We start from the raw sequence: 22055 nt of genomic DNA, 5'->3' as shown, positions 1-22055 counted from the left end.
CCAGTAAGGTTTGAGCACTGGAGTTGTCGTCATTGTAGACTCCTCAACTTTGCAAGAAGACAAGAATTTTTCAAACGCAGCCCCCTGAGAGGGGAGGCAGTTGTGAAGATGTAGATATTTTCCAAAATTTGGGCTTGTGGAATATCACCATTAACCTCCAAACGGGATATAAAGTGACAGGCTAGCAAGTCCAAAAGATGGCCCAGGTTCAAAGCCGGCCTGGAACAACTCAAGCCAATTTTTTTATTTTTCTGTCCTGCTTTGTTTCTTTACCTTGGTGGGTGAAAAACGTTGCACGCCTTGTGTGTATTTATTAACAGTCCTATTATTCACAGCTTTCCACAGTGGCAGTAACCTAGCCAACGGTGTATCTGAGGCACGATTATTGCTAATGGAAAACTTTCCCCCTAAATCCTAGCACTCACACTTCCTTTGCATCGTGAAAGTCTGAGACCTTGCCTGGAAACTCTTGACTGTTCTGACTGTGGGTAACAAAGACCTCAGGAGTGCGAGAAAGAGAAAATATTCCGACTTCTCCTGCACCTTCAGGAAAGCAGAGCCTCCCTCCCTCCCTCATGAAACCGTCCTTGTGAATGTATTTCTGACAAAGGAGTCTTATTTATAAGACCCCTAGACTTCAGAGACTGGTGTGGCTTCATCCTCCGACAGCCACCTGTCCCCTCCCGTATTAGTTTGCTAGAGCTCCCACGACACAATATTACCGGATATACTTGGTGGCTTAAACATCAGAAATCTTTTTTCTCAGGCTGGAAGTCCAAGATCAGTACTGGCAGCGTTGGTCTCTCCTGAAGCCCCTCTTTGGCTGGTAGATAGGTAACACCTCGCTGTGTCCTCACACGGCCTTTGCCCCGTGTGCACATATCCCTGGTGTTGTCTGGTCTTCTTACGAGGGCTCCAATCCTATCGGATTAGGGCTCCACCCTCACGACCCCAGTTAAAATTAATCGCCTCTTTCAAGGTCCTGTCTTCCATATGGTCGCATTGGAATTTGGGGGTTCAACATAGGAATGGGGGGGCAGGGACCACAAGTTGGCCCCTAACACCTCCCAAATCTGGACCGGTTGTCTTAACTAATGACCTGCTGCCCTAGCTAGTACGACCTACGCCGACGCTCTCTTTTCCTGAAAGGTGCAAACACTTGGGAATTTTCATTGTCACGTCTCTCTTCCGCCACCCTCGTGGAGCTAAAAAAAAAAAAAAAAAGGAACATCATAATGCTGCTTGCCCTGTTTATTGAAACAAACAGTGTTGTGTCACTTGAATTCGTGTTTCCCTCCTACCCTTCTGTGGGCTGTGACGGAAACGGGAACGTGAGAAAATTGCTTTCACGTGGGAAAGGCTAATGCATCTTATTTTCTTTTTCTTTTATTTTAGAGAGAGAAAGAGCGAGCAGAGGAGGAGCAGGGGGAGGAGGGAGAGCACCCTGAGCAGTCTCCACGCGCAGCTCAGATCCCACAACCCCCAGATCACGATGTGAGCCGAAATCAAGAGTCAGATGCTCGACCGACTGAGCCCCCCCCCAGATGCCCCCGCAACCTGTACTTTCTAAACGTTGGGAGACTGGGTCTGGTGCTGCGACATTCTTGTGCATCTGATTTCAGATTGGGTTGGTTCCCACTCGGAGAGGCTCAAGGAGACAGACCCACCCCAGGGGAAGACAGCTGGGTGCTCTCTGATGGGAAGGAAAAGGAAGCCGATTCTATCAGCGCCCCCCCCCCAGCTCCCCCCAGTTCTGAAGCCACAGAACTGACCCACTGGAGGAGCTGCTACCTCCCCCAGCATAGAAATGTGGGAACTCACATTTCTACTCCGCTACCGGACTTGTCGGCTCCAGAACCAGACCACGCTTGCTAGATGCACACCGATAAGAGCCCCTCCAAATGCACGAAGCCAGCTGCTGCTGATGCCCCAGAAAAAGACACAGCCTCTACCTGACGGTGCTTGTCGAAATCCGTGGCAGAAACATAAGCATGGCCACCAGTTCACTTCCCCTTTCCGGATCTCATGCAGTGGGTCAGACTGGCAGAGCCCTGGCTTCGAGGGAAGTGAGGCAGCGTGGTTTTAGCTTCCCAGCCTCGGTAGCACGGAAAGGCAGATCGGAAGAAGGAAGGCTTGAGCGAATGAATCCACAATCTAAAACCCCTGGGACATTTTGTCTGCAGCCTCCGACATCCAGGGGGAAACCCGTATCTGGTCTTTCCTGCCTGCTTTGCAGGAAAAGCTCCAGATACTCTCCGGTGTCTTTGCATCCTCTTTTCTACTGGCAACTGGAGGGGAGACTTAAAATCAGTTAAGCGTCCGACTTCGGCTCAGGTCATGATCTCACGGCTCATGGGTTCAAGCCCCGCGTCGGGCTCTGTGCCGACAGCTCAGAGCCTAGAGCCTGCTTCGGATTCTGTGTCTCTCTCTCTCTGTCCCTCCCCTGTTGGTGCTCTCTCTCTCAAAAATAAATAACCATTTAAAAATAAAATCAAATAAAAAACGGAGGGATTGGGTCCGAACCACACAAAGCTCCGTTTCCTCTCCCAGGCTCATCAGCCTAACAGGGACGGGAGGACAAAAGCCGGAGCCTTATTCCAACTCCAGGTTTCTAACTGGGGCTCTACTGGCATTTTAGGCGACACGAGTCTCTGCCATAAAGGACAGTGCCGCATATTCTTGCAGGCTGTTTAGTCCGGTACGCGTCAACACCCTTCTGTCCTCAGGCCCTGTGACAACCCAAAGGTAGGCAGATATTTCCAAACCCCCTGGAGGGAGCTCGGGTTGCCTCTGAACAGTCCTTCCATGGAAACACAAAACATATGGAGTAAGACGTCCCCCCACCATCCAACCCTAGCCCCTGGCAGGACGGGGGTGGGGGGTGGGGCCTCTTGGCACACACAACACAGAACACACAACAGGAGAGGCGAATGATGTCACAAGGGCTCAAGAAGCCGGAAACCAGGACCTTTGTGTCTCAGGGAACTCACTGTCCAAGGATGGGAGGAAGTGAGACCGGCTTGAGGTGAGTGTGACTTAGGAGAGTCTGGCCTTGGACAACGTATTTAACCACATAAGTTGTATCTCTGTTTCCCTGTGGGAAGAAACGGAAAGAATATCTAACACCTATGGATGTTAGGAGGCCCAAAGGTGTATATAAGGTTTAAGATCATGGGCTCCAGAGTCCGGAGCCTGGGTCTGCCCAGCCATCTACGAGCTGCGCGGCCCCGGATAAGTCGGCTACGCTCTCTGTGCCTCGCTTTCCTCCTCTGTACCGGGAGAGTGGCGACACCTGCCCGTACTGTGCCCCACTCAGAGTCAAGTTCTCAGTAAATGCTGGGTTCCCAGCATTTAGTTCTCACATCTCCTGAGTCTCCTTTGCGAACAAGTTCTCGGCTGTGGCCACTGGAAGGAATGCAGGCTATTTTGTAGAATGTCCCTCAATTTAGGTTTGGCTAAGTGTTTCTCCTACTTAGAATGGGGCGCTGGGTTTTGGGGAGAGAAGTTCCATAAAGGTGAATTGCCACCTTCTCCTTCTTCTCGTCCTCCTCCTCTGCCGTTGTCGTCGTCGTCTTCTCCTTCTCCTTCTCCTTGTCGGTTACACTTCAGTCACGTGTCCAGCCCTCCCCTAGTCACCGTGGTTGGAGGATGAAGTGCTCTGATTGACGACACCCGGGCTTCCTCTCCCCGGAACCAGGAGAAGGCTGGTTTTCAAAGGAAACTCCAGGCGCTATTACCCTGAAAGCTGGACAAGCTGAAACCACAGACTCCTCATCCACAGATGGCTATTAACTGTGTTGCAAATATTTGCTCATCACACATTGGTAGTCCCCTGGCCTGGCTAATTACCCCAGCAGGCCTTCACAAAAACCATGAAAAAAAGGCAGTATGGCCAATGCCCATAAAGATATAACCAAGTCACCTGATAATGACTCTTTTTAAAGACCTGGGAGTGAAACTTTGCCCCAGCGTAGAATCTGGACCTCTCGGGGAGGGAAAGGCACGAGCTGCTGAGTCAGATCTGAGTTCAAATTCCAACACACCCGTTACACTCATTCACTAAAAAAATCCAGACAAATTCAGACAAAATCCCTACCTTCCTGACATTCTAGACCAGAAGGCATGGGAGAGGGGAGACAGGAGATAAATGAGTGGGCAAATGCTGGAAAGAAAATAAAACAGAGCACCTTGCTGGCAAGAAGCGGAGGCCAGACTTGCAGCAGGCATGTGGGAGGGTCCTTTTGAGGGGTTCATATTTGATTTAAGATGGGAACAATAAGATACAGTCAGATATGAACTGATCTGTGTAAGGCACTAAGAAAAGGGAGCGGCTAGTGCTAAGGCCCTGAGGTGGCCCCGTCCGAGAACCGACAGACGCCATGTTGCATAGCTGTGTCAGGCTGGGTGGGTTACTTAGCCTCTGTGCGCCCCTGGAAAGTGAGGATGCTCACACTGAGCCCTCGAGGTTGCTAATGAGGATTCAGGCAGACAAGAAGCCTTAAAGGGCAAGTGCTGTGCCCGCCATATGGTACGTGTTCAGTAAACACCAGCTATTAGTTTGAGTGATACAATTATTAAGGAGAAAAGAATGGGTCAAAAACTTGAGAGAAAGGAGCTTTTGTGGCTTATCCTTCCAGAAGCCAAAATTCCGGATGTCGTATGAGCAAGGCCCTGAGAAAGGGCTTCCCAGCATGCCCCCAGGACATCCTGGATACCAACAGCAATACTTAGCATTATTGTAACAGCTACTGCCGATTCATTGAACACCTACTATATGCCAGGCACTCTGCGGGGTATCTGATGTCCATTGGCCCCACCGACTCTGAGGCCCCTCGATGATCAACATCCCCATTTCAGAGAGGAGAAAAGTGGAGGCTCGGGGCTGATGGTCCCGGAGGCTGGAGCAAAGTCAGGAGGCAAGCAAGAGCCCCCCCTCCTCCTCCCCACTACCTCTTACCTGATGACCTTTAGCCATTTCTCTCCTCTGATGTGAAGTAACAGAGGCGGGACAATCCTGCCCCACCCTTCATCTTCATCATTCTCCCAGGGTTGGGGGGGGGGGGAGGGTGCGCAGAGAGGGAGGGGAACAAAGCCCCAGAGCCCCTTCTCCCAGAATCCTGCCCCTGCGTGCTCCCCACCCACCACCACCACCACTAACCCAGTGCTAGCGAAGGGCACAGGGCACGGATCTGGGAGGTGAATTTCCAGCCCAACGCGGGAGCCCGGGGAAGGGGGCGGGGCTGTGGCCAGGACGGGGGCGGGACCAAGGCTGAGAACTTAACCGCCTGTCTGTCTAGGGAGGCCGCACTCCAGACGGGGCGACCTCCCCTCTGCGGCCGCCAGACAGAACGCGGCATGAGGTGTCTTCTGGACGGAGGCCCCAGCCACAGCCCTGCCTGGAAGAGGCTGCTTCTAACAGGTGCGAAAGGACGGTGGCTTCACCCAAGGGTTGGGGACAGAGAGAGGACACTCCCAGGGAGAGTCTCCAAAGACGAGGGCCCAGGCCTGAAGCTGGGGAGGGGGTGGCCAGGGAAGGACCTCCCAAAGCTGTCAGAATCAAAATGAGAGCTCAGAAAAAATGTGGCACCTGTTATGCAAATCGCATCCCTGTGCCATGTGATTCGTAAAAGGAGAAGAATGCAAATTGTTTCCCTAGAGATAGAAAAGCACCCTGAGGGGCCTGGGTGGCTCCTTAGGTTAAGCATCTGACTTTGGCCCAGGTCGTGATCTCAAGGTTCCTGGGTTCGAGCACCCATCAGGCTCCACACCGATTGTCTCTCTCTCCCTCTCTCTGCCCCTCCCCCACTTGTGCTATCTTTCTCTCTCAAAAATAACAGGAAGGAAGGAAGGAAGGAAGGAAGGAAGGAAGGAAGGAAGGAGGAAAGAAAGAAGGAAGGAAGGAAGGAAGGAAGGAAGGAAGGAAAGAAAGAAAAAGAAAGAAAGAAAGAAAGAAAGAAAGAAAGAAAGAAAGAAAAAGCGACACCTAGGTCCTTGAGTAGAACACTTTATTCCTGTCACTTTGCAGCAAAGAGCAAGGCCTCACTCCATCTATTGAGGTCCCTGCCCAGACACTGTAGTATCTATTACCAAGCATGCCTGAGGGTCAGGGAAGGCTCCAGAAGAGGGGTACCTGAGCAGAAACTGGAATCACCGCTAGATAAAGAGTTAGGGGGAACAGCATTCTAGGAAGGGAGACCAGCACGTGCAAAGGCCCGGAGGCCCGAGCCACTGCCCAGAGTTCAGTCTCTCCGATGCAGAGAATGAGGGAAGATGGCAACAGGGGCACGGAGGTGTAGGAAGGTGCCAGGCGAGGGTATCAGCACTGTGTCCTGAGGGCGCTGGGGAGCCATGGAAGGCTTGCGAGCAGGGGAACAGAAAAGTCCTACCAGCAGCCGACTCAGACATAAAATCAGTGGAGGTACAAAGCAGGCAGTAGGCCCATCACCCACCCAGAAGGCGCTATAGTGGGACAACTCCCGGCTGGCCACTTATGACCTTGGGTCTGAGACCGAAGCTCACGGTGTCTCAGTTTCCCTGCCAGTAAAACAGACTAGTGCTGACCTCAGAGCTGTTGAGGGGACCGGTGAGGAAATGGCTGGGAGAATCTGGCCCGGGCCCTGGCACTGTGGGCCCGGGCCCTGGCTGACCTCTCACAGCCGCTTACGGAGCACAGCATTGTGTTTCCCATGATGCTGCCCGAGGAGTTGTTCCAACCCTTGCCATCACTTCTCATTCAGGAAGAGAGCTGATGCTTTCATCTGTGTTCTGTAAGGGGGCATTTCGGATCCTTAAAAGGTTCCCACTCATTATACTGCTTTTTAAAATTGTTTTTAACATTTATTTATTTTTGAGAGACAGAGCATGAGCAGGGGAGGGACAGAGAGAGAGGGAGACACAATCCAAAGCGGCTCCAGGCTCTGAGCCGTCAGCACACAGCCCGACATGAGGCTCGAACTCATGAAACATGAGATCATAACCTGAGCCAAAGTCAGTCACTTAACCAACTGAGCCACCCAGGTGCCCCATGCTGGCAGTCCAGTCCTGGAGCCTGCATTCTGGGGTGTGTGTGTGTGTGTGTGTGTGTGTGTAAGACTACTGAGAACATAGTTTATGCTCTCTTATTTCCTTTATTCAAATTTTACTTAATTTTGTTGAATGGGTTATACATTCCCATGGTTCAAATCTCAAAGATATATAAAAGGGATATAAAAGGTCGCCCTCCCCCCTGCTGGCACACACAGGTGGCCACTGTCTTTGTGCATCCTTCCAGAGTTTCTTTATATGTTTATAAGAAATGCAAATATTACAGATTTACTTTTCTCCCATTTTTACACCAAAGTTAGCGTACCGTAAGAACCATCCAGCCGCCTGCCTTTCTATCTTAACTGCTTACTTTGGCGATCTCTCCCTCTTAGTTCACGGCGTTCCGGAGACCTTCCCCACCTTTTCGTACAGCTGTCTTGTTCCGCTGTGTGAATGGAGCATAATTTATTAAATCGGTTCCCTATGGACGGCCACTTGGATATTTCCAATCTTTAGCCATTAAAACTAAGATGTGGCAAATGACCCTGCCCAGAAGTCATTTTATACTGGGAAAGGTTAATCCATAGAACACATTCCCTGATCTTTAATTTCAGGGTCAAAGGATATGGGAATTTTCAATCTGAAAAGCCCATGTCCTCCGCACGGGGTTGTATGAGCCACACAGAAGATGTTCTTTCCCATTGCCCTCAGCCTCATCAACATGACACATCATCGACCTTTTGGATCTTTGCCAACCTGATCGGTGAAAAGTGTTACCTCCGTGTGTTTTAATTTGCGTTTCTCTTACTATGAGCACGGCTGAATGTTTTCCCTAGGTCAAGAGACATTTGAATTTTCTCTCCTATGGATTTGCCTGCCCACATCCTTTGTATATGCTTCTGTTGGGTTGCTGATATTTTCTCTTATTGAGATCTCGGAGCTTTTTATATATTAGTGAAATGAGCTCTTGGTCTGTGAGACCCGTTGCAAATAATTTTTCCCGGTATGTCTCCCTCTCTCTCTCACCCTACCCCCCCTTTTTCCTCTCTCTCTCTCTCTCTCTCTCAAAAATAAATGAACATTAAAAAGAAGAACGTTGAGGGGCACCTGGGTGGCTCAGTCGGTTAAGCGTCCATCTTCGACTCAGGTTGTGAGCTCGTGGTTCGTGGGTTCGAGCCCCGCGTCGGGCTCTGGGCTGCCAGCTCGGAGCCTGGAGCCTGCTTCGGATCCTGCGTCTCCCTCTCTCTCTGCCTCTCCCCCGCTCATGCTCTGTCTCTCTCTGTCTCAAAAATAAAGATAAACATTTAAAAAAATTTTTTTTTCTTTAAAAAGAAGATTGTTGACTGCCTGTGGATCACAGCCCTGCTGTGTACCACCTAGGACATCCTGGACAATGGTCTCCAGTTCTCTGAGCTTCCATTTCCTCACTCCTACTGGGGGTGTGGCAGTTGTGTTACTCAGGGTTGAGGCGGGAAGATGGTCTTCTCAAAAGGAGTAATGGGCGAGGAGGTTAGTAAAGGGAGGATCTGCGGAGGTAGAAGCAGGGTAAAGGCAACCCCTCCTGGGATCGTGCAGCACCCTGAGGCTGGCCACAGCAGAAGCTGTTACCTCCCGTGTGCTAGGAGCCGCGAGAAGACCAGCAGACCCCAAGACCCAAAGAGAGTGGCGCATAGACAGGGCCACACGACGGCAGCCTTAGTGGAGGGACACAGCCGCCCCACGTCCACGGAGCAGGGAGGGAGCCGTCACTCGCACCAGCAGAGGCCAACCGGAAGCAAAAGACAAGGGGACCCGACGAGGCAGCTCAGGGGAGTCAGCCTCTCGGGGAGCAGAGCAGGGCAGAGAAGGGGAGACGGCAGATCTGCACGGTTACCCTGGGTGATGTGCGCTTTGCAGGGGTCGACGGAAGGAGTAAGTGAGATAGTACGTGTTCGGCGCTCAGAACAGTATCTGGCTTATAGGAGGTGCTCAGCGAACGTTCCCTTCCGTTCCGACATCGTCCCTATCATCATCACAGTTATCAGCTCTCAGCGTGCCACACTCACTGTCGCCAGCTCAGGAAGGGTTACCCGCTGGGGCAGCATCTCGCCCTTGGTCCCATTTGCCCCCTCTGCTCTCTCCTCTCTCTTCCCCCCCTCCTCCTCCAAGGTATCCTGATCGCATCCTGCACCTGCTCTGTCTCCTTGGAGCCGCCCTCCTCTGCGTCTCCAGAGCCCTTGACCGCAGGAGCCCGTGCCCCCCTGCCCGTCCCCGCAAGCCTCAATGGAGCTCTCTCCACTTCTTGGTTCCGAGAGCACAAGACCCGGCCGGAAACCACGCTCTTCCCCCGCGAGGGCCTCCCGGGGCCCGGCCACACCAGCGGCCAGGAGACGCGGGACACCCAAGGCGACCTGATCATCAGACACGTGACAGCTGAGGACACAGTGCTGGAAGCCGGCAGAGGACGCAGGCGTGCGACAGAGCAGCTTCTAGGCAAGGGTGAGTGGGCCCCGAGAGGGACCGAGTTCTCAGGCAGCGAGAACAGCCTGGGCAAGGCTGGAGGGGTAAAGAGAGATCTGGAAAGCCTGTGGAATCGTGAGCCGAGCCGCGTAGAGGGCATGGGCCCTGTGAGGCCGCTGGCTTTTCCGTGCGGCTAGGGGGGAGGCAGAGAGAGCGGGCGGTCCACGGGGCTGACCATGCAGGGCCCTGTAAGGCCTCACACAGAAGCTCGGACTTCCTTCCACTCAGCAAAACACTTAACCAATGCTGATTGTTACGCACACGTCCGATCCTTTTTTAGTGCCTTCTCTGTCCTGGGTGATGCTGGGCACCAGCAATGGCGTAACGGCAGGGGCGCCCGGGTGGCTCAGTCGGTTGGTTAAGCGTCCGACTTCGGCTCAGGTCACGATCTCGCGGCTCGTGAGTTCGAGCCCCGCGTCAGGCTCCGTGCTGAGAGCTCAGAGCCTGGAGCCTGTGTCTCCCTCTCTCTCGGCCCCTCCCCTGCTCAGCCTCCGTGTGTCTCTCTCTCTCTCAAAAAGCGAATAAACATTAAACAATTAAAAAAAAAAAAAAAAGAATGGTGCTTGGCTCCTGGTAAGAGCCACACCCAGGCGGCTGTTAACGTTGATTCTTGTCTCTTACACCCGATGGGCTCTTTCTCCTCCTGCAAGGCTTAGCTCAGACACCACCTCCTCCAGGAAGCCTTCCATGAGTTCTTTGGTTGAGCTGACGTTCTTTTCACTTTACCATATCGCACTGATGTTGGAAAGCAGCTCAGCGTGGAGGCTCCCCGTACTCACCACGACATCCGACTTGCCGGGTTCAGACACTAGCTGTGCCTCTCTCTCTCTGACCGTGAAGCCTGGGCCTAAGAACCCCTGGACCTCGAGTCTTTGACCCGGAAAAAATACGGAAAGAAAACTATTGTGAAGATCACATGCGCCCCATCTCTGCAAAGAGCAATTCGCGGCAGCCGGTGGCACAGGCCCCAGGCCTTGGAGGCCTCCTCGACTCCTCACTCTCTCTCTCTCCGAGGCATCAGCAAATCCTGTGGGCTCTGCTTTCAAACGAATCCAGAATCCAGCCACTCCTCCCAGCTCCTTGGCCTCACCCCGGTCCAGCTGAGGGCGGGGGAGCTGGGATATTTATATACCGGCTGCCCCCGGGTATGTCCATTTCCCAACACTTTGGCCTGCTTTCTCCTCGGGCGCAGCGGGCCCTGGCAGCCACAGGGAAAGCGCTCGGGCGACAGGTGCCTTACTGGCAGTGGGAAGTGGTGAGGGCGAGGGGCTGGGGGGTGGGGACCCACAGGTCTGCTACTCCCTATGTCTGGAGCGACGCTGGGCACAGATCAGGAACTCCAAACACATTTATTGACGGATGAATGAATGAATGCATGGATGGATGGATGCCTCTGTGTGGACAAAAGAAATGCTCAGCCTCTCTGAGGGGTCTCCACCCACGTGGCCTTGCTCTCTGTTTGCACAGCCAGCTCCAGAGGGGTGATGCTGTTGACCTTCCCCAGTGCCGTCCAGGGCGTTATCCAGAGTGACCTCAACTACTCAGTGATCCTGGAGTGTTTGGCCTCTCACATCACCCCCACACCCGTGCTGCACTGGACCCTCGACGGGGAGCCCTACGACACTGGGAATATGCTGATCATCCGGAGGCTGTCCTGGGGGCATCTGGGCACCTATGTGTGCACAGCCAAGAACAGCCAGGGAGAGTATCCCTCCAATCCTGTGACGATCTCGCTGCCACGTGAGTCCCCCCCGCTCCCATCCCCACCCCAGACTTCTGCACCCTTGCTGGTCTGTGGCCAGCTGTCCTGGCTCCCTGGAGCCAACCACAGAGCAGTCCACTCGGAGACCCTTTGTAGCCAAGGTGTCATCCTGTCCCCCCATCTTGCCAGGCAGAGTGGGGATCATTAGCCCATTTTACCGAAGAAAGAGATGAGCTCTTAGCAAAAGCTCAGCTCAGGATCTGGAGCCAGCCGTCTGGGTCCCGACTCCGACTGTTTGCTGGCTGTGTGAGCCTGACCTCTCGGAGTCTGAGCCCACACCCGTGACAAAATGCAGGTGACGATGAGTGGTCCCGAGCGGGGGCTTTGGCATTTGGATCCTGGCTCCCCCTCTTCCAGCTGTGTGACTCTGGACCAGTGCCTTGACTTCTCTGGGCCTCAGGGTCCTCGTCTGCAAATTGAGAAAACGCCAGTGCCCACCCCAAAGCGTGCTTGTGAGCTTTCAGGGAGGACGCAGGTGAACAGCCCAAAATAACAGCGGGCGCTCAGTAAACACGAGCTAATATCATTGCTACAACTAGCGTTGTCCATGTTATTAATTTCGTGACTGTTACCGTACGTGGACCCCCACCCCCCGGGCAGGTCTCCCTTTGCTCCTGTGTATGACGGGGTGACTTGTAAATGTCTGCAAGACTGTTTTCAGGGCCAGAAATAACATGTGAATGAGACCAGCAGAACATCTGTTAGAGACGGGTGGTTTAGCGCCTGGACGGCTCAGTCGGTGGAGCATGTGACTCCTGATCGTTAAGAGTCAGGAGTTCAAGCCCCAAGCTGGGGGCGGAGCCCACTTCAAAAAGAAAAAAAAAAAAAAAAAAAAGCAGGTGCTTTAAATAGCCGCGATCCTCATGAACATTCTTTTTCATGTATTTATGCACGGAGGACACGTGGCTCCGGGTGAGCGAGAATGAAACAGAGGCAGGGAAGGTACTTAGGCATCAGGATCCGCACAAGCAAAGGTCCAGAGCACGGAAAGGGCGGGGGCTGGAAAGCCTGGCTTGGCGGGGTCCCAGCCACCTCTTCCTTCCCAGCTTCCCAGGGTCCAGTAGGAGCTTCAGGATTTGGTTTTGGGGTGATTCGTTGGGAGAAGAAAAGTTTAAATCTTAGAGCAGCCGGTGACTCTGCTACGCTCACTGAGAATGACGACACTTCCAAGACCCCCTTAGTCATTCATCAGCTTTTCAGGAGATGTTTATTGGCCCGCCTACTATGTGACTGGCCCGTGCTGGGTGGTGCTGGGGACATTCTGGTGATGGAGACAGCCCTGGCCCTTTCCCCAGACAGTAATGTTTGAGCGCGGGGAGGTGGGGGGGAGAAGGGGACAGACCAGTGGGAGGCAGCCCTGTCCACAGACAGTAGTGACCAGAGTGGGCAAGGCTGGGGTGGGGGAGCCAAGGGATGTGGGACCCAAGGGGGCACCTGATCCAGCAAGGGGGTCAGGGAGGGCTTCCTGGAGGAGGGGACAACTGAGCTGGTATCCAGGCCAAGGTGGGGGGAAGGGATGTGGGACCCAAGGGGGCACCTGATCCAGCAAGGGGGTCAGGGAGGGCTTCCCAGAGGAGGGGACAACTGAGCTGGTACTAGGATACATAGGAATCATCCAGGCCAAGGTGGTGGGTGGGTGGACTAGCATTCTAGGGTCACAAAGGCCTGGAAGTAGGAGAGAGAGGTGAGCTCGGAAAATTGGGCAGAGTCCAATGAGACCGGGTTATAAAGGTGGAGGGGAGAGAGAGATGAGGTTCGCCAGCTGGCACGGCCTCGAAGGCCAAAATGAGAGACGCTTGCTCCCTGGGAAGCCACAGCAAGGTTCTGAGCAGGGGAGGAACAGGGTCACATTTGAGCTTTCCACAGACCCTCTGGCCCCCGTGTGGCCGGGAGGTCGGGGGGAGGGGAGAGACAGAGGCAGAAGAGCCAGAGGGTGGGGAGGAGGGGGCAGACTGAAGACACACTCAGGGGGTGACATGGTGGGAGGCAGGGGTGTGCAGTCTCACCCCTTCTTGGTCCCCAGAAGACAACGTGGAACCCACAGAGGCTGAGCCCATCGAGCCAGACCCCGTTCTGTCCGTGTCAGGGGGAGCTGCCGTCGCCCTCCTGATGGCTGCAAATGTGGGGGCCATGATGCTGATAGGAGGTGTGGGCTTCACCATCGTCCAGAGCCTAAGGTATGTCCTGTCCTCACCCCCGTCCGCCTCCTGATGTCCACTCGGCCCCCCACGAGACACAGAGCTCACTCTGCAGCCAGACAGAAGCCCAACCGATAGCCTCGTCCCAAGAAGCTTTAGACTCAGGATCCTGAGCCCTGATGCACCCGCCCGAGGTGACCCCCAGGGAACAAAGAGACAGAAGACGATTCTGGAGCTGGTCTGCCTTGATAAGGCCAGGAAGTGAGGCCAGGGTGGGGAGGGGGCGCAATTGAACTAAGTGAAGGCCTCCCTGAGAAACTGACATCTGAGCAAAGACACTGAGCAAAGGAGGGATGGCTCAGGGGATGTCTGGCAGAAGGGCATACGGCCGCCTGTGCAAAGGCCCTGAGGCAGGACTTGCCCGGCAGGTTCCAGCAACAGCAAAGAGGCCAGCATGGCTGGAGTGGTGTGAGAAAGGAGAAGTAGGGAAGAGAGGGGAAGAAGAGAGGGGAGAAGAGAGGGGAAGGGGGGTGGAGGTGGACAGGCGGTATAAGGTCTTGTGGGCCATGCAAGGACTTGGCTTTTGTCCTTAGTGACCTGAGAGCAATGGAGGGTTTCGAGCAAAGAGGGACAGGATCTGACTTACGTCTGACTCGCATTCTAATCCTAGATGTGTTAGCTATGCTCCCAATACTGTAATATCTTACGGTTATGTGCTTGCTAAACATGATTCTATTTCGTTTCCACAAGAGCTCAGCGGATGGGGTTGGGGGTCACGGATAGGAAAGAAGATCTTGTGTGTGTCAAAGAGGAAACCCAGGCTCGGGGAGGAGTGGCTGGGCCCAGACCCCGCAGCCGGAGAGGAGGGGTTCGAACCCAGAACCCTGCCTCACTCCTAGTTCTCGCCCTACCCTACCCCGCCTCTTTTCCCGCCACAACAGCACAAGCCTCCGTTGCTTGTGCACTGCGAGCTGACGTGGTTTGCAAAAGCCTTGTGGATCAGCTGGGAGAGGCTGGGGCCAGGTCTCCAGTCCGCGAGTCCCAGGCAGGGGTGGGGGAGGGCCAGGCTGCTCCCTGAGCCCCTGCATCATGCTCACCTGTCAGCTCATCCTGCGTAAGCCCCGGGAGCCTTCAAGTCCCAGCTACTCTGAGGGATGGGTACATTCTTGGCCTCGTTTTCCAAATGAGTAAACCAAAGCTCAGAGAAACTCCTCAGCTGACCCAAGGACGCACAGCTGACAGATGGCTGACTCTGAACCAAACCCAGATCCAAATCCAAAACCACGTTCTTAGAGGATGAGAGATCCAGTCCCTGCTCCCCCGTGAGTGGGCGGGAGGAGTCACTTCCCCTCCCCCTACCATTTTGGCCCAGACCTATGATGGCAAAACACTGCTGACGTCAGCCAGAAGGAACCAGCCTTTTCCAAAACAGCATCAGCCTTAGAGATGAGGTCGTGAGGACAAGCATGGCTGTCCTGACCCTCTCGGTGGGGAGGGGCAGTCCTCGGAAAAGAGGGGTATGGACCGAGGGGAAGCCCCACACCCGTCGACCGCACCCACCCAGGGCAAGAGAGATCCCTGCCGCTTGTCGCTAAGGCCGCGGGCCCCAAAGCCAGGCTACTTGGGTGCATCCCAGCTCTGCCATTCGTCCGCTAGCTTGCGGAACTTTGAGCGGGTCCTTTAACCACCTCTGTAAAACAAGGACAGTGGTAATAGCTACCTCAGAGGGGAAGTGTGTGGATTACGCGAGGCAGGAGGACCAAAGCACTGCAGATCGTGCCTGGTGCGTGGTAAACCTTCAATAAACGTCAGCCACGTTGATGGCGATGACGGTGACGACTTCTCGCTCTCCGTCGTAGGATTCACCGGCGAAGACTGCGGATGTGCTGCTAAAGTGGGCACCTGTCTGTCAGCCTAAGAGGTGATGCCAGGAAGGCGGCAAGAGCATCCCGGGGCTGGGGAAAAGAGGAAGTTACCGGGGGCTCCAGTCGAGACCCCCTCCCTCCTGACCATTTGCCCGTGGGATGTTCTCGTCTCGTTGAGAGTCCCGGGGACCACTTTTCTCCCCTCTCTCCAATTACCAGCCTCCCATCTGCCCAGCTCACCAACCCCCGGGAAGCCACCTACACAAGTAGCCTGTATTTCCTAAAATTCGTGGGCTGTCAGCGAAAGATCCTCACTTAAGTGGCTCAATAAAAACAAAAGGACGAGGGGCGCCTGGGTGGCTCAGTCGGTTAAGCGTCCGACTTCGGCTCAGGTCATGATCTCATGGTCTGTGAGTTCGAGCCCCGCGTCGGGCTCTGTGCTGATGGCTCAGAGCCTGGAGCCTGTTTCGGATTCTGTGTCTCCCTCTCTCTCTGACCCTCCCCCGTTCGTGCTCTGTCTCTCTCTGTCTCAAAAATAAATAAACGTTAAAAAAAATTAAAAAAAAAAAAGGACGAATTTACTATAAGGATCCAAGATTTCCACACACACACGCACACACAAAAAAAATCCAAAGGTGTATCAGTTAGCACTTGCTGTGTAACAAACTACTCCCCCCCCCCCGCCCCCGCTAAAATTTAATGGCTTGAAACAACAGCCATGGGTTTAGCTTACAATGTTGAGGGTTATCAGTTTGGGCTGGGCTCAGCTGGGCGGGTCTTCTGGTCTCTGCTGGGCCCACTCCCACTTCTGTGGTGAGGTGGCAGTTACCCAGGGGCTATCTGGACTAGGACAGTCGTCTGGGACAACTAACCTGTCCTCCACATCATCTATCATCCTGTAGCAGGCAGACCCAAGCTTGTTCACATGCCAGAGGCAGGATTCCAGGAGGGAGACAGAGGCGCAATGCCTCTTAGGCCCGGAATGAAGAATGGCACATCCTTGGGGCACCGGGGTGGCTCGGTCGGTTAACCGCTCAGGTCATGATCTCGTGGTTTGTGAGTTTGAGCCCCGTGTTGGGCTCTGTGCTGACAGCTCGGAGCCTGCTTCGGATTCTGTGTGTGTGTGTGTGTGTGTGTGTGTGTGTGCACACGTGTGTGTGTCTTTCTCTCTCTGCCCCTCCCCCACTCATCCTCTGCCTCTCTCTCTCAAAAATAAATAAACATTGGGGCGCCTGGGTGGCTCAGTCGGTTAAGCATCCAACTTCAGCTCAGGTCATGATCTCAAGGCTCGTGGGTTCGAGCCCCACATCAGGCTCTGCGCTGACAGCTCAGAGCCTGGAGCCTGCTTCGGAGTCTGTGTCTCCCTCTCTCTCTGCCCCTCCCCTGCTTATGCTCTGTCTCTCTCTGTCTCAAAAATAAATGAAAACATTAAAAAAATTTTATAAATAAATAAATAAACATTAAAAAAAAAGAGAGAGAGAGAAAGCAGGAATGTTGCCGGAACCTTCTCGGCCCCCCAGCCGTCACCCCTTGTAATCCTCTTCTCCGGTACATTAGACTCCTAGTTCTCTCTCTGTGTCTGAAGATGGGTTCTCAATGCTTCCCCATCCACATGGGGGAAGACACAATCCCGTAGCTTCCAAATCCACAGAATCCCTTCGCCTTGTTCCCGAAGCCCCTGGAGAAGGCATCTGATTGGCTCACTCGGGTCACGTGTCAACCTTGCGCCTCTTCCTGTGGCGGGGAGGGGGGAGGAGCCCTGGATGCTTCATACAAGCAGAGCTCTAGGAGCCCAGCCGCGTCTGTGGGGGCTCGTTGTTCCAAGAACGGGTGGGGGGGGGAGGTTTGGCCTTGTAAGCTAGGTAGGCACCCCAAAACGTCTACACACGGAGCTGATTTTTTGCTCCTTTTCATAAAAGAAAAACATCTGAAATGCAGCGAAGTGGGGGCGGTGGCCACAGCCCCCTGGGGAATCCGTGGCTGAATTATAAACAAGATCGACCCTTTGATTTTGAGCTGTTGGAGGACGCTGATGTGCGGATGCATCTAACACCCGAGGAGCATTAGTGCGTCTGTGACCGGCACAAAGCCACCTACCGCATCGTGATGCTTAGCAAGAAGAGGAACGGACGTGAGTTCGAATACTGTCTGTGGAGGGTTGTCTGTGTAGCCGTCACTACACTCTGTGCCGTAGGTGACTCATGAGCCATGTCATCCTCGCCGTGTCCACAGGAAAGGAGAGCCCACCTCCGTTTTCCTGAAAGAGCAGGGGAGGCTCGGAGAGACGGTGAGTGACTTGCCCAGGGCCACAAGGGCAGCACAGGGTAGAGGTGTTGCCCACGCCAGGCTGGCTGCCTGGCTCTGAGACCCCTGTTTCCAAGCACCCCCCTTTCCTGTCGCTCCCTCCTCGGGGCCAGAGCCCCCTCCCCCTTCTTTCATAAGCCCCGTCCCCTCCTGTGTCAGGCAGTCATCACTGTGCTTGCCTACAGAGGATAAGAGCGAGGCTCAGAGAGGGCGAGTGACTTGCCCCAGGTTCCACAGCCATGCCTGATGCTGACTCAAGTCTACTCCATTCCCAAACCCATGCCCCTATTTGTTAAAAATAAATAAATCCCGGGGTGCCTGGGTGGATCAGTCGGTTAAGTGTCCGACTTGGGCTCGGGTCACGATCTCACGGTGGGTGAGTTCGAGCCCCACGTCGGGCTCTGGGCTGATGGCTCAGAGCCTGGATCCTGTTTCAGATTCCGTGTCTCCCTCTCTCTGACCCTCCCCCGTTCATGCTCTGTCTCTCTCTGTCTCAAAAATAAATAAACATTAAAAAAAAATTTTTTTAAATAAAAAATAAATCCCCCAACACCCCTATGTGTAGATCACTGCCTCTGGGGTCCCCACCCTGGTCTGTGCAAGGGCTCAGATTTGCTGAGAAACCTAGAAACCCCTGATATCTAAACAGCTCCTTTCCTGCCTGAATCATCCTGCTCTGTCCCTTTTCTCCTCCCTGTTCCCTCCTATCAAAGGAGAAATGAGTTATTTTTCCGGCCTGGGTGGTGACGGGGAGGAAGCTGGTTCCTGCGGCTCCCAATTTGGCGAGGTCTCAGCGGTGACACCACAGCCACCGCCTTCGCCGGCCGGGGGCCAGCTGTCCTCTCGCCAAGGCTGTGGCAAGGCTGCTCCCTCGCCCTTCGGGACAGCTGAGAATTACCGTCATGGCCCTCCCCACCGACAAAAATAAACGGGGCACATGTCCTCAAAGAGACCTCCTGACCACCCCTGTTACAAATTCAGTCCCCTGGTTGAACGCGGTCCTGGCACTATTCTGCTTCATACCATGTAACCGCATCGTGTCATTAAATAGTGACCGGTGTGAATATTTACTATTTATCTCATCCACGATGGCGAGGTCTGTGGCCGTTACAAGTGTGTGCTCGGTGAGCCTGGCCACGGCACGCTCACCATGGAAACTGGAAAACAGCACAAACCAGAGATCTCCGGGTGACCGACACGCCACTGAAAAGTGGGTGCCTGGAGACTGCGGGAAGCCATTCCAACTGGCCCTGTCTGAAACATGTTTGGATTCTCTGTGCACCAAGGAAAAAACACACCTTCGTCTTACTCACGCCACTGTTGTTTTAGCTCTGTTTTTCCTGGCAGCCGGTCTAATACCAATGGATACATCTAACCCTAAGCTTTAAACCATAAGGTCAAAGATTTAGACATTTGGCGAAACAAAGCTTGCACGACGAGGAGGGAGCCTGTGACCACACGGAGGGGTGGACGAGTTGGGCCACCGTGAAAAGTACGAGCCAAGAACAAGCAAAATCCTCTCCCCACATCCCCCCCTCCCTGTCCCTGGGTGGGGGCACAAGTGGAGAGTGTTGTCAAAAGTAGGAAATGCTAGATAACAAAACTGAGCATCCTGGGGCGCCCGGGTGGCTCAGTCAGTTGACCGTCCAACTTCGGCTCAGGTCATGATCTCAAGGCTCGTGGGTTCGAGCCCCGCGTCGGGCTCTGTGCTGACAGCTCGGAGCCTGGAGCCTGCTTCGGATCCTGGGTCTCCCTCTCTCTCTGTCCCTCCCCGACTTGCGCTCTCGCTCTCTCTCTCTCTCTCTCAAAAAAATGAATGTTAAAAAAAATTTCTTTTTAAAAAGAAAGAGAGCTGAGAATCCTGAACCCGTTCTGCTTTATTCTGTGACTGTGTGGGCATCACACATTTTGTATCCAGGTGGAAGACAAAAACAAAAACGAAAACGAAACAAAACTCGACAACGAAGAAACCCTGGGATTTTCCTCCTCCATCCAGGCATCCCAGACATCCGGGCAGCCGTCTCTGCTGCCCCATGCTCGAGGACCACAGGCAGGAGCACAAGAAGGAAGAAGCGGTCCAGGGGAGATGGGATTTCCAGCTGTAACCTCTGGCCCCAGTTCCTCTCCACAACTCGTGTTTTTCACCTCCCTTCCGCCAGCATCCACTTCTCCTTGACCCCCACGTTTGCCAGACCAGCAGCAGCTACTGTAAGTGGTGAGCCGAGAGTTCCGAGGACCCACCCAAGCTCTCCAGGGTGAAGGACCTGTAGGGAGTATTGATGTCTCTGGGAGCCCGGAATAGAGGGGTGACCACAGTCCCATATTGGCTTCCCATGCTTATCAGAAGTGAGTCAGACTCTCCTCCCTGAAGGGGACCGGAAGAACTTACTTCTGGTTCCACACCGGCCCCGGATACACTGCGATCCGCAATGACAGAGGCACACGAGGTTCCCAGGCGACTTGAACAACACCTGGTTCCTTCGTTCGCCCAACGAATATTCACTGGGCACCTCCTGCGTGGCGGGCTCTGTGCTAGAGGCAGGAACAGGACAGACGTGGCCTCTGCCCTCACAGAGTTCACGGACTCCATCTCCAAAATCCAAACCTCCGGCCCACTCCTTGTGTGCGTCTTCAGCCCTCCCCGCCTCCCACAACCCCCCCGCCCCCCGCTCTTTCCTCAGACTCTCTTCAAGCTCTCAAGCTCGCTCGCTCGCTCTCTGTCTCTCTCACACAGATAGAGACACACACAGAACTTAATGAGTAATTTTCCTCTAAATTCCAGTATCGACAGAAAACAGAAGTGTATGTGCTGCCGTCAGAAAGGGGCCTAACAGACGATAATCAGAGATCAACTCATTGCCAAAGCCATTCATTCGTGCACTCCTGTATTCATTTGTTCAACATGCCTCCCTCTGGCCCCCCGTCTGTGTAGAGCTCTCTGCTGGGCGATACTGGGGACCCAGGGCTGAGCACGGCAGCCGCAGCCCTGCCCTCCTGGGGCTCGCCGTCCAGTGGGGGAAACAGAACCCTCCCCAAGTAGTGACAACCCAGAGTGGGCTGGGCCGGGCCGGGGAAGCCTAGGGAGGGCTCAGGGACACCAGAGCGGGGACTGCCCAGCATGGGGAACCAAGAAGGCTTTCGGGAGGAGCGGGGAGCTGGGCTGGCTCGGCCGGTGAACTGAAGTGTGAGTGGCCACCGCCAGGGTCACAGGGAAGAGGTGTCCCAGCGCGAACTTGAGCAAACACGGTTTGATTCGAAGGACTGAAAGGGTTTCTGCTGGCTGATGTGTAAAGCAGGAGAGGAAGTGACCTCAAGCTGTCGTCAGAGGCCGGGTCATGTACAGTCTGGACTTTGTCCTTCACAACACAGACCTGCCTGCCACAGGGTAGGGCTCTGATGAGTCACCAGTGGTAGAAGGAGGCAGGCCGGAGAGGGTAGGTTTCATTTCCTTCTTTGGGCCGTGAGAGGGCTGCAGGATATGGAAGGGGGGAGACAGGGAACAAGCGTGGAGAGGCACCACTACACCCCTACACCTCAGTGGATGTGGGGGTGAGGCCTGGCGGGAGAAGATAAAGAGGAAATGCCCGCTCCGGTAGCCAGCCCGTTCTTGGGGAAGGATGGGCCTGTGGCGGTTGCCTGGGGGTTTCTTTCCAGCGTTTTCCTGCCTAGCCTCAGAGTACAGAAGGCGAAAATCCTGCCCCGGGACAGCAATAATAGCTTCTGCCATTTGCGAGGCCGCTAAATAAATTGCTTTTTTTAACCGTCTAACTTATTTTCACATAACTTATTTAACCATCACCGCAGGGGTTTCTTTGATCCCCTGTTTTAGGGATGAGAAAAAGGAGGCAAGAGAACTGATCCAGGTGTACCATCACCAGCTATTCGTTGGTGAAACCAGAATCTGAACCAAGAGTCACGTTCCGGAGCCCCTCCTCCCTCCTCCCCTGCCTTCCCTCTCCTCGCTTTCTCTCTCCCTCACCCCTCCTCCCTCCCCTCATCCTTCTCTCCCCTCCCCACCCGTTCTGCCCCCCTCCCTCCCACCCAGCCTCCAGGTTCCTACATCAGACCCTTCAGGACAAGGCTTCACATCAAAAAGTTTAGAAGCTCCAGTTCACCACCAGGGGGGTCCCTGGATAGCAAGCATTTCACTGCCAGGCTCTCCTTCACTGGCAAGATTTTCACTGGTAATGATTTGGGCTGCGTCTCCCAAAACCACAAATGTGCATGCCCTTTGACCCAACAAACTCGCTTCTAGGAAAGCAAGGAACTGACTCCACCACGCAGGCGGGAAATGGCGTGGACTGGGTTGCCCAGGACAGCACCCTCGGCTTGGGCAAAGCACTAGAAACACCCACAAGGCCCGGGCGCTGAGGACAGGTTCAAAACTGATGGTGTCTTCACACAAGGGCAGGACCCAAGGAGAGGGGTTCCAAGGAGACCCCAGACCACCTTCAGGGCTCAGAG

General features: G+C 54.2%; 1 protein-coding gene across 1 annotated transcript; it reads left to right on the top strand.

The window, feature by feature from the left end:
* Window positions 1-4832: 4832 nt before the first annotated feature.
* Window positions 4833-15636, top strand: IGSF23 (immunoglobulin superfamily member 23). The gene is made up of 6 exons (XM_007086635.3): window positions 4833-4916; window positions 5298-5419; window positions 9172-9501; window positions 10990-11262; window positions 13308-13461; window positions 15282-15636. Exons 2-6 carry the CDS (start codon window positions 5356-5358, stop codon window positions 15313-15315), a joined length of 855 nt encoding a protein of 284 aa, XP_007086697.3. The 5' UTR covers window positions 4833-4916; window positions 5298-5355; the 3' UTR covers window positions 15316-15636.
* The last annotated feature ends 6419 nt before the right edge of the window (window positions 15637-22055 follow it).

This window comes from Panthera tigris, chromosome E2 (genome assembly GCF_018350195.1).
Source record: "Panthera tigris isolate Pti1 chromosome E2, P.tigris_Pti1_mat1.1, whole genome shotgun sequence".
In the NCBI taxonomy this organism is placed as follows: Eukaryota; Metazoa; Chordata; class Mammalia; order Carnivora; family Felidae; genus Panthera; species Panthera tigris.
Note: the sequence above shows the minus strand (reverse complement) of the source record. Positions and strands in the feature narration are given on the sequence as shown.